General features: G+C 46.5%; 1 protein-coding gene across 1 annotated transcript in view; it reads right to left on the bottom strand.

The window, feature by feature from the left end:
- Positions 1-238: 238 nt before the first annotated feature.
- The window catches only part of Atp1a1 (ATPase Na+/K+ transporting subunit alpha 1), a 29,481-nt gene continuing 17,634 nt past the window's right edge, over positions 239-12,085 (bottom strand). Inside the window, exons 11-23 of the mRNA XM_027940230.2 lie at positions 11,041-11,175; positions 10,381-10,573; positions 8,956-9,131; positions 8,123-8,259; positions 7,202-7,352; positions 6,489-6,657; positions 6,202-6,356; positions 5,527-5,650; positions 4,285-4,430; positions 4,023-4,153; positions 3,647-3,748; positions 1,205-1,296; positions 239-598 (exon numbers count right to left, since the gene is read on the bottom strand). Coding sequence (XP_027796031.1) covers positions 570-598; positions 1,205-1,296; positions 3,647-3,748; positions 4,023-4,153; positions 4,285-4,430; positions 5,527-5,650; positions 6,202-6,356; positions 6,489-6,657; positions 7,202-7,352; positions 8,123-8,259; positions 8,956-9,131; positions 10,381-10,573; positions 11,041-11,175 — 1,740 coding nt within the window. The 3' untranslated portion in view covers positions 239-569. The remainder of the gene's footprint in view (positions 599-1,204; positions 1,297-3,646; positions 3,749-4,022; positions 4,154-4,284; positions 4,431-5,526; positions 5,651-6,201; positions 6,357-6,488; positions 6,658-7,201; positions 7,353-8,122; positions 8,260-8,955; positions 9,132-10,380; positions 10,574-11,040; positions 11,176-12,085) is intronic.

Raw genomic sequence — 12,085 nt, 5'->3', positions numbered from 1 at the left:
GTAAGCACGGGCACAGGGTTTTCTCTTAACCCTGCTTCTCAAACCTGAATGGGAACCAGGCAGCAGCACCTGGAGAGCACATTAAACACACTGCTGATTGGCCTCCGTGCGTGTGGCTGGCCTTCCTAACAAGCCCCAGGGGAAGCTGCCGGCCTGGGGACCCACACAGAGAACCGCAGATGATCCCACATACACATACACACACGCACCCAAGAAGTGACAAGGACACAAGACAAAGTCCATTATAATAGCCATCTTTATTTGTAAAAATCCAGATATAAAATGTATTCTTTCAGTCTTTCCAGGTTTTCCTTTTTTACAAAAACAAAAAGGCACATAAAAACCTTCCCCGATGTCATTCTGTAGATGGATGTTTTTCAGGCAGCCCTCCCCCCACCCCCCCAGTATAGCTACATGCTTCATTCCAGGACGTCTGGCTTCCCCCACATGCTTCGGTGCTTTCCTACCAGGGTAGAGTTCCAAGTTCCAAGACTGAAGTACACAGAGAGGGGGTGGGTGATGGATGCAGAGTGTGTGGCATGATGCTCCACGGCGTGCAGGACAGGGGACTAGTAGTAGGTTTCCTTCTCCACCCAGCCTGCGACAGAGAAAAAGATACTAAAGTGAGTCCTCGCTCCAGCATTTCCAAGAGAAATCCCATGAGAATCGACCTGAGGACAACGGAGGTAGGGTGAAGTCACAACTCCAATTCAACACGGGACCTCAACTGAATGTATGTGTGTTATCTATATATTTATTTATTGCAGTACTTGGGATTGAACCCAGGTTACTTTACCACTAAGTTATATCCCTAGACCTTTTTTTTTTTTTTTTTTTATTTTGGGACAGATTGTCCCTAAGTTGCTGAGACTGGCCTTGAATTTGATCCTCCTGCCTCAGCCTCCCAGGCAGCTGGGATTACACGTAGGCACCACGATGCCTGGCTAAGTGTACTTACTGAATTCTTGAGGAATACTGTCAACTGGAAAGGCTGTCTGGGCTTTTGGCAAGTATTCTCTACATTATATTTGGTGTGTATTTTCAAATCTAAAATGCAATCTGTTCTCAAAGCCGAAGGAGAATGAGGGACTGAAGACGTGACTGCATTCAGCTCAGTGTGCTGGGGTAATGGCCTCAGCCACCAGGATGAAAACCAGAGACCACCCCCCTCCCCTTCCAACCAAAGTGAAAATGCCCCAATTACCGCCAGGGCGTCGCCGGATGATGAGCTTCCTGACTTCATCATACACGAAGATGAGAAGGGAGTAGGGGAAGGCACAGAACCACCAGGTAGGCCTGGAAGTAGAACCAGGTTCCAGTTATACACACACACAGACACGGTCAATTCAAAGGAACAGAGACCACACGCCACCACTGTGATGAGGCAGCCATCAGCGAAGAATGGTCACAAGTAAGTCCTGAGTCATCACAGAGCAAACGAAACTCCTCAGGAGCAGATTATTGCTGCATGTGCCCAGGGCCCGGAGACGCAGAAGCTGGCCCGCGGGCTTCCTAAAGGAAGCCTTGACCGTCTTCAGTTTCCTTTCCAGAAGAACTGGTTTCCCAGGTAAGTCAAGTACACTTTCTGTTAACAACCTGGAGCAACTGGACATTTTCTTTCTTCTTTTTTCTATCTAAAGAGCTTAAGAGGGTTTTGAACACATTTGTCTCAAGTCTTGACATCTGAAGACAAAGAACTGCCATTGTGGATCAAAACCCGTTTATTCATCCCCTAAACTCGGTCTCTGACAATGAGATTTGGGACAGCCAGCTGTGTGTTCTGAGTCCTAGACCTGGGGATCAAAAAAAAAAAAGCTGAGCTCTAACAGATGACAAAGGCCTTCAAGGGCCCTGGAAGCTGCTGCCACATGGTCCCCAGGCTGGAGACAGGCTCCGGGCAGCCTCCACTTGCTCTCTTGACGACCAGCTCCCATGTGAGGAAGGCTGGCTCTGGTGGAGCCTTGGAAGTCACCTCCTCTTCCTGTGTGTCTTCCACAGCAGGGAAAAGGTGATCACACTTGACTCAACTACCAGAGGAACCAAACCACCTTCCACAATTGGATAGAGCCTGTCAAGAACAAGTTCTCGAGGCTGGGGTTGTGGCTCGGTGGCAGAGTGCTTGCCTAGCATGTGTGAGGCAGTGGGTTCGATCCTCAGCACCACATAGAAATAAATAAAGGTCCATCAACAACTAATAATAAAATGTTTAAAAAAAAGAACAAGTTCTCTAGTGGTCACAAAGGGTTGAAGGCCCAGAAAATGGCAATGTCCTGAGGCATGACTGTCTTTTAGTGTGATTTTCCATTTCAGCCTTTTAGAAAGCTTGGTGACCTTTTCTGGCCTTCTCCTGATAAAAACTGGCTCAAGCTGACAGAATTCAACTGAGACATGTCTTGCCTCTCTGTGTACCAACTCTGTTCAGGGCATTGGGGAAACAAAGACAAAAAGGACACTACGGGCCATGCCTTCAAGATTATTATCTACCGGGGAACAGAAATGACAAGTAATGCCAAAGAAAGGATGCCACTGTCCAGGAGAAAGAGGACAAGATCACTCAGAGACAAGCTCCAAGGAAATCAGCCCATCAGGATTGATGGGGGAACAGAAGGGAGGGACCTTACCAAACCCACAGGCGGAGGACAGGGGAATATTGAACTCACCTCCCATAGGCTTGCAGGGGTGCAAGGTAAGGTTAAAAGAACAGTTTGGGATGGTAAGATAGACCCTGGATGCCAGTCTCACCTCGCACCATAGACGGATGCCTGCACATACACAACAGCAAATGAAGCCAGTGGTTTTTGATGAGTGTAAGGATGAGACTGGTGAATGGTAGTGCTGGCAATAGGCCAGCTCAGAGAGGGTCCAGTTGAATCTGAGCAAAGACCGGGGGAGTGGGAATTCCTAGACACTGATGCTTTAAACCAAAAGCTTTCTCAAAGGCTCTTCTGGGTGCCCAATGCTGTGGCTTAACATATTCTAATCAAATCATAGCTGCTTCACCTTAACCGGTTACGAAACCTCACCAAACACACTCGGTTTCAAATAGCTACCAGAGATAATGGTCAACACTGAATGTGAAAATTTAAGTTTAAACAGAAGTGCAAAATCATTCACTGTGTTTTAAGGCCAGCCTGGTTCTGACCAAAGACATGGAGTCAGACTGATGGCTCTCATCAGATCTACTATGATAGATCATAAACTTAAAAGGGGCCTCAGATCTCCTTCTTCATCCATCTTCTTTCGGGAGCAGAGCCCCCCCCAAAGGAGGAGGGCTTGTGAGGAATGACACAGCGACTAGGGTAAGCAAATCAGGATTTGAGCCTGGGTCCCTAAACTCCAAGACAACTCTGGGTGGTCTCCAAAGACAGCTGGACTATAGCTGTAAGGGACCTGAGGGCCTAACAGTTAGTTATTGAGCAACTGCAAGGAACCCGAGCCTGCCTATTCTCACACTGGGCCAAATTCCGGGCACCAGCTGCAGCCATGCAAGTCTGGATTTGCTAGCCCAATTTACTGCTCAGGCAAGCTTTCCTAACTTTTCAATCCATAGGAATTCTCATACACACCACCCAAAATTCTGAAGAGGTGCCACGCACATCACACATGCTATTTCTACACTTTTTGGAATGTGAGAGGCTCTACTTACTTGAGGGGATACATCCTAAGGGCGACACCCATTCCAGGGCAGTAGGAAAGGAAAGCAGCAAGGGCTGTCTCTTCAAAGAGGCCAAATATTAAGATCTTGTTCCTAAAATTCAAGGGGAGAAAAAGAAAAGCTTAAAAGATGTGAACAAAAAGGTTTATCTTCAATGCCACGCACTGAATGGCAGATCCTTGTCTACCTACGTAATTAGCACACAGAGGCCAAAGGAGAACAACTAGAAAATTCCATTTTGCTTCTTAAATTTGCTCCAAAGGCTAGAGATTCCAGAAATTTGGCCCATATGTGCCAAATGCTGGACATTTTGCAGAGGGCTGAATGAAAAGCCGCCAGAGCCCGTGATGTGCCCTTTGCTACTCACTTCATCCCCTGCTGGAACACAGAATTCCTCCGGGTCTTACAGATGACCAAGTCGGCCCACTGCACCACCACAATACTGACGAAGAAGGCTGTGTGGCAGGTGAACTCCACGATTTTCCTCTGCTCATAGGTCTGAAACGCAAAAGCAAAAGCGTAAGCCTTGGTGCTTCAACAACACGGCTGGTGGCGGTGTGGCCACAGTCCTTCAGGGCTCGAGGAGCTACAATGCTACCAGGCTGGTCAGGTAAGCGGCCCTCACTCACCCACTGTTGCCCATAGCTGTCTTCCACATCATTGATCCAGCGGTCATCCCAGTCCACTCGGATGCCCAGCAGGTGAATCGGGAGGAAGCCATTCTCAGCCAGAATCACAAAGTAAGTGAAGAAGCCCCCCAGGGCCTGGATCATACCTGGAGTTGGGAAAACCACCTTTAAACAAGAAGTTCATCCCCACAGCCTTCATCTGATCATGGTGGCTGCCTGAGGGAGCACAAAGGGAGGTCCTCATTGCTGGATGAGGAAGGCACAGGAGAGATGCCTGGTCACTTGTGGGCCCTAGGAGTGATGGACTTGAGGAATGCAGGGTGCACTGACCTAAATAAAGCCCTCTCTGCTTTTAGAGTCTCTTTTTAGAGTATAAAAAATTAATGGATGGGCCTTGCTCTTAAAACAGCCATTTCCCTTACTTGATCATCTTCTTGTATATGGGCATGACTCCAAGGGGAAATCTACTTCCCCCTTTTTAATCTGAAAAGCAATGACTTCTTTTCCACCTCACACCCCAAGTTCCTCAGGATAGGACTCATGCTATGCATCCAGAGACCTGGCCGTCTTCCTCTCAAAATTAAGCTGTCCTGGAGCTCGACATGGGCTGCTATCCAATTACTCTACTGCCAGCCACTGTCTAATGAGTTTTTGTCATAATGTGCATAAGGTGCTAATCTGTTCTACTTCACCTTAGTTTTCACAGCAAGGCAACCCATTAATCTAGAACAAGACGCTCATGGTATCTTCAACAGGTTCCCCTGAAGGAAACCAAACAAAGGATTTAGAAATGAAAGGCGTGCCACCGAGACCATTTGTCAGTTGGTCACACTGATAAACCCATACATTTCTAAAGTTCTTCACCCTCTGTCCAAATGAGTGACAGTTAAGTGTGCATCCCCAGGGAAGGTGACCTTGAGTCAATGAGACGCACAGTTCCTTAGCAGAACCTGGTGTTCTGCAGGGCTCAGTGAGGAAGGACCTCCTTGGTTCTCAGGCAAAGTCAAGCCCAATTACAGGGTGCTCAAAAGAATCATAGTCTCCACAAAAGTCACCGGGCAGGCAGCCAGAGACTTCTATTTCTCTTCACATGGAAGAAAATATTTAAGAACTCCAGTCTAAACCCTATATTATGTGGCTCATACTGGAATTGAAGTCTCAGAAATCCGTCCTGATCTGAGGCCGACATGCCACTACACATCCTTTCAATGTGCCAGCTTCCTGCTCAGTGCTGTGGCTCACCAATCTGTCCGTAGGCCATGCTAATCAGCCGCTCATTCACAAGTTTGTCAGTTTTGGGATTTCTGGGCTGTCTCTTCATGATGTCACTCTCGGCTTGCTCATATGCCAGGGAGATGGCAGGAACCTGCAGGAGGGGAGAAAGGACTCAGTTACGAAAAACAGGAAAGATGTATTATGAGCCTCTTGTTATAAAATTCTTATTCTCCCTTTTAAAAAATCTTATTTATTTATTTATTTATTTTTGGTACCAGGGATTGAACTGAGGCACATTCCCATCCCTATTTTGTATTTGACTTTAGAGACAGGGTCTTACTGAGTTGTTTAGCACCTTGTCATTGCTGAGGCTGGCTTTGAACTTGCGATTCTCCTGCCTCAGCCTCCTGAGCCATTGGGATTACAGGTGTGCAAAAAAAAATTTTTTTAATCTCATGAAATAATAAAAAAAAAGGTCAAACCACATAAAAGGGAAGATTCCTATCTGATAAGTGAGTGTAGACTGGAAAATGCTTATACTCATTCTTTGATGCTGAGGTTGGGACACACACTGGCTACTGCTCCTAAGAACTCTCTTCCTAACACCAGCCTTGTGGGTCCCAGTAACAAGGAGTGAATGCTCCTGCTGGTGTTGGAGGAGATGTTATGACTACCTGATGTGTGGCTGTGACATTCACTTACCATGTCAGTGCCCAAGTCAATGCAGAGGATGGTGACGGTCCCCAGTGGGAGTGGAATGTTTGCAATAATAAATATCAGGAAGGGGGTGATTTCCGGAATGTTACTGGTTAGGGTATAAGCAATGGATTTCTTCAAGTTGTCAAAGATCAGACGACCTAGGAAAGCAAGACTTTCACTGTCTGGTGTAAAGAGACAGGCAGACTAGAAACTGAACATATCCACCAAGTGCAGACACGGATGCCAACTGCAGTATCTGGATGGTGAATATCCTCAAGCACGACACTCACCTTCCTCTACTCCAGTCACAATTGAGGCAAAGTTGTCATCCAAAAGAATCATGTCAGCAGCTTGCTTAGACACATCTGAACCGGCGATCCCCATAGCAACCCCAATGTCTGCTTTCTTCAGAGCTGGAGAGTCATTAACGCCATCACCAGTGACAGCCACAATAGCACCCTACCCAGAACAAGAAGGGAGATGGGTTAATAAAACGTACCAGTTCCAGGGATGGAACGAGGGTAATGCACGCAGCATGATTACAGCCACTGCTCCCCTCCCACCGAGACTGGACAGACCACAGGACGGAAGGGAGAAATGACCATAAACTATTCTCCCTGTGTTAACTAGGGCTACCTAGGAATGGCTTTGGTGAATGGAACTCTTGGAAGTCTCATTCCTATTGGAGGTTGGAGACCAGAGTCTCCAAGCCATTTCCATGTATACTAAGTTTGTCAGACTTCATACTGCTGATGCAGATGACGCCACTGAGGATCAGGTTTTTAGCCACAGTGGGGACCTGTACTGGCAAGTCCTTCTGTCACGGCTTAACAGTTCATATACGCCCCTATCCCTTATCTGGGAACTCCTGAGAGGCAATGAATACCGTCAGTCTGGCCAAGTGGGCAGGCTCCCCCCACCGTGGCTTAGTTCTTACTGGAACTCCGCTCACTGATATTGCCTGCACCAGTCCAAGGGTGCGTGCCTGATGCAGCCCACTGACCTGTCTCTGGCAGCCTTCCACAATGATAAGCTTCTGCTGAGGGGAGGTCCTGGCAAACACGATCTCAGTGTGGTACTTCAAAATGTCATCCAGCTGCTCGGGTGTCATGTCCTTCAAATCACTGCCATGCACTACACAGGCCTTGGCATCTCTAGAATCAGGAGCAGAAAGAAATAAAAAAGGTCATCCATCATTTTACCAGCACGATACCCATCACCTCCAGAGGGGATATTGTTAAAACTATGCAAAACACTACACGCACAGAACGTCATCCAAGAGCTAATTCTTGTGCAGAACTTTACAGGCTCCAGGGCATTTTCATATATATTATCACGCTCAAGTCTCACAATCACTAGTTGGGGTTGGGGGGACTGCCTACTATCTTCCTTTCCCTCATCTTTATCAGACACACATTGAAATAAAATGGCCAAGTTTTAGAAAGTGGAAGAGCTGATAAAAGACCAAAGCTTACCCTAATACCCAAACTGAGTGAGGAGGCCTTAAACCTTAACAAAACAAAACTAATTTGCCCCCGTTATCTATTTTACTTTGTTACCAACTATTTCCCCCCCTTTTGGCCTGAATTCCTGGTTCTCATTTTATTGTGTTAGTATGGATCTGGAAATTGACAAGGTACTAAGTGTTAGACAGTATAGCTCAGTGGTTAACAGCACAAAATTGGGACTGTAGGGGGATTTACTGTAGGACTTCAACAGTTCTGAGGTGCTATGAACCTTTCTAAGCTTCAGCTTCCCAGTGGGAATCATCCCTCTCTCAATGTCACTAAAAAAACAGCACTCAGAACAGGAAGCAGCATCTCAGTGTTGGCGACTGTGATGAGCTCTCTGGCAGTGCAGGTGGGTTCCCTACCCAGGGACAACCCAGAGGCAAACCATTAGAGAAACAAGCTTCCCACCTTACCTGGGATTCACCTGGTTCACTGGGATGTTGAGGCGGGCAGCAATGTCTTCCACAGTCTCATTGCCTTCAGAGATGATGCCCACACCTTTGGCAATGGCTTTGGCTGTGATTGGATGGTCGCCTGTGACCATGATGACCTGTGATAACAGATGGGATAATTGATTGAATGTGGCTGCCAAGCAAATGGCCTTAAAAAGTCTTATATGTAGGTAGGCAAGAGGAAATTAGGATAATCTAGCCTGGAATGCCAAAAGGGAAAGAATGCAAACATAAAGCTGATAAACATCAACTTGCTGAAACACTGTATTCACAGAAAGAAAACAAAAAGCCATGCCCAGATTTTATCTCGGTACATGATCACATCACAATGCATACACAGTACCTATTTTTCCTTTTATACAGTCACATAAAAATATGCAAACTTACCAAACCCAGCAAGAAAAAGATTAAAAAAAAAAAAAATCAGATGCTGGTAAAGGTGCTCTACATTGCTAGCTGGCATTCTTGAACTGGCCCAATTTTGAGAGAGAATAACATGTAACAAGGACTCAAAATTGTCATTCTTTTTGATGCGATGATAATGCTTAGAATATTGATGTAGAGCAATTCAAATATTTCCAGATTTAAAGCTCCACATCTTTTGCTTTTTACTTTGCTTACTTTTATCTAAAAGCAGGTCTCCCCTTTAATCGCTCATCTGTATGTTTACACCAACATTTTATAATGAATACTCCAGGTGGGAGAAGCAACGGCCTGCCCCTGAGGTGACAGTCACAAGGGAGGGCCATCCTGAAGCACGGAGAGACGAGGCCAAGGAAGGGGGCTGGCGCTACCTTAATTCCAGCACTTCGACATTTGCCCACGGCATCAGGAACAGCAGCTCGTGGAGGGTCAATCATGGAGATGAGCCCAACAAAGCAGAGGTTATCCACAGGGAAGTTCACTTCATCAGTGTCGAACTGGAAGCCTTCAGGAAACTGCTCATCCGGCAGAAGGAGGTGGCAGAAACCTGCGAGGAAGGCAGGGAGCCCATGAGGACCTGAAGTACTGTATGAAGGACCACTGCACGGGGCCCGTCCCCTGCTGCATGTTTAGTCTGGAATGTTTCTTAATGGTCTCAGTTTAATAACAGAGGAAAGATTTTATTTAACATGAAGAACAATACAGAATTGTTGAAAAAAGAAAGAAACACCCCAAAAGACAGACTCCATTACCAAGCATTATCAAGAAAGAAGATCTGTTTAGTGTAGAAAAGACTGAATTGCTAACACGAATTTTGAGCACCAGCCTACCAGGGTTCTAGAGCTGCCACTGACAGTAAGATGTTTAAATTTGGCAAAAATATTTAATTCTCCACCTCAGTTACTTCCGGTGGGGGTCACATATCTGCTCACTTATTCATTTATCCAAAATATTATTACTGAGCACCAAAGCGGGGACTCATGCTAGCTGCTCAGAGATTAAATGCAGATCAGATGTTCTGCCAAGGGGTTTATTACTCATATTATCATATTATGATGCTACAAGAGACAAGATGTTCTAGACCTTCCTTTGAATGCTGTAGGAAGGTCACAATGGTCTTTCAAGGAGACAAAAGGTGGCAATTTGGACTCAAGCAGAGAGGCCGATGCTACTTTAGGGGGTGGTAAAGGCAGAGAAGCACAGTGACTTAAGAGAAGACGGTGATCTTTGGGTTGGACAGCAGCAAAGGGTATAAACCAGAGAAGGAGACCAACTAATTAGTTGTAAGTTAGCCATGCTGAGGAGAATACTGAGAACCACATAATGAACTTCAAAAGCCCCTGTAGCTGTCAGGATAGAGCGGACAGGAAGCAGCCTCGCCCGACCAGGTCATGGCCAGGTTCCGGGCGGGTGCAGCAGCTCCCCTGGAGCAGCACAACTATCCCTCTGCAGTCGGGAAAGGCTTCGCCCCAGGCGCACTGAGAATTAATTAATTTAACTTAATTAAACTTGCAGACCATGGCCATCGCAACAAAGGTGAGATAATAAAATTCCCTCCCCTGTCCTTAATAGAACTGACCAACGTGGATTCCCCTTCCCACAGCCCACTGCGCCGATTCTCTCCTAGCACTTACTGTTTTCAAAGCAAGAAGGGGGCGAATCAAGAAGTAGGACGGCCCCAGAACAACTCAAAGGAAGGCCAACCGAGGCCGAGTGCAGGTGGTCACCTGTGACTGCCTGAGACCAGAGCACTGGACAGGGTCCCGCCCAGTGCTTCTAGCAGCTCGGCTGCCTACCTAGCACGCGCTCTCCGAGGCCGCCCAGCTCCAGGTAGGCATTCTGAAAGGCGTCTTTCAGCTCCTCGTCCAGGGGCTGCTCCTTGCCGTGGAGGAGGATAGAGCTGCAGCGGTCCAGGATCCTTTCTGGGGCGCCCTTCATCACCAACAGGTGTCGGGGCTCACCGGCGTTGAGGTTCTTGTGAATGGACAACTGAGAGGGAATATCCAGATGGAAACAGGGTTGGCTGCGCGTGGCCACCCAGGAGGAAAACAGGCTTCACTCATGACTGAGTCTACGTCACAAAATGAACCCAGAATTCCTTTCTGAACTCTGAAGTAGCTCATGTCTTGTGACATGACTTTTAAATGCTACAAAAAAAAAAAAAAAAAAAAAAAAAAACTAACAAGTATAGGTGCATTCACAAGCTTTTATGTGAACATATGTCATTTTTTATGGGTATGTTCATAAAATTCTCCTGAAGGGAATCAGAGAACAAGGGGAGCGTCACATGTGCCCTGATCCCTGTCCCCATCCCACCCCACCGACCCACAAGTCTTTTGGAAGAGACCACATTTATCCTACTGATATTCTATACATGTCCTCTTTGGGCTCATGTTCCTCCCTTGCCTTGTCCCCAGCCTGCCCTTGCCCACTCATGCTTCCCTGGATCTCCAGACCTGGTACTTATTGGTGGAGTTGAAGGGTATCTCGACGATTTTGGCGTATCTATCTCTCATCTCCTTCACAGAGCCGCAGCAGAGCTCGATGCATTTCAAGAGTGCCGACTCAGAGGCATCTCCCGCAACTGCCCGCTGTGAACGAAACATCCCCTGTTAATTACCCGCCAAAGCCTGGCTTCACTGAGGCATCACCGGAAAACATGAAAGAGAACTCTGGACAGATTCTAATCCTATCAGGTGAGACCAGACAGTTGAGGAGAAAGCAGCATTACTAGGACCCAGCCCACCGGGTTCCCAGCCCCAGAGAGGCCAACTCCAACCTCCCTCCCCAACCCACAGCAGCTTCTGACAGCAGGCTGGGTGAAGGTGTCACCTACCCTGAAGAAGCAAAACACCCTCCCAACCTGCTTTGCCTATTTTTAACTTCCCTGGCCTGCTGAAAAGTCACAAAGCCAATGCTATTCCCAAATACATATTTCTGGTTGTTAATCTGAAAATACGAAATAAGTAAACATTTATAGCGTCTCATTGCCCTATAACTTGTAAAAAATGGAAGTGGGAAAGGGGGTGGTTTCAGAATTAGGGACAAACTATGTTAAGGGCACAGCAAAGGAATTTATATTCTAAACATAATTCAACTGTGCAAAATTATCTGGACCCAAAGGTTGTAAACTGCAGGCTGTTGTCAGTTCAGACAGCACTTTCATTACAGCCTCTACTTCAGGATACACATACTTTATTCTGTGTGATACACTTACTGGTGAAACCCTCATATTTTGTCTCAACAAGACAATTAACATTGCTGGATACAAATAACTTTTATTCAGGTAAACATCACTGATTATGAATATCTTTTACACAGGGCAACATCTGACTCTGACCTTAAGGCTGCACATGCAAATGAACAAATTAATGGTTTCAAATACAGTAGGAATGTGGCTGGGTTTGGTAAGAAACACAAAATAAGTAGGGATCATTCTTCAGAAAAGTCAGTTGTTAAGCAGAGTGAAGCTACTGCTGACCCCTCTACAAGTTAATGGTA

Source organism: Marmota flaviventris, chromosome 10, assembly GCF_047511675.1.
Source record: "Marmota flaviventris isolate mMarFla1 chromosome 10, mMarFla1.hap1, whole genome shotgun sequence".
Taxonomy (NCBI): domain Eukaryota; kingdom Metazoa; phylum Chordata; class Mammalia; order Rodentia; family Sciuridae; genus Marmota; species Marmota flaviventris.
The sequence above is the reverse complement of the archived record's forward strand: the minus strand, read 5'-3'. Positions and strand labels throughout refer to the sequence as shown.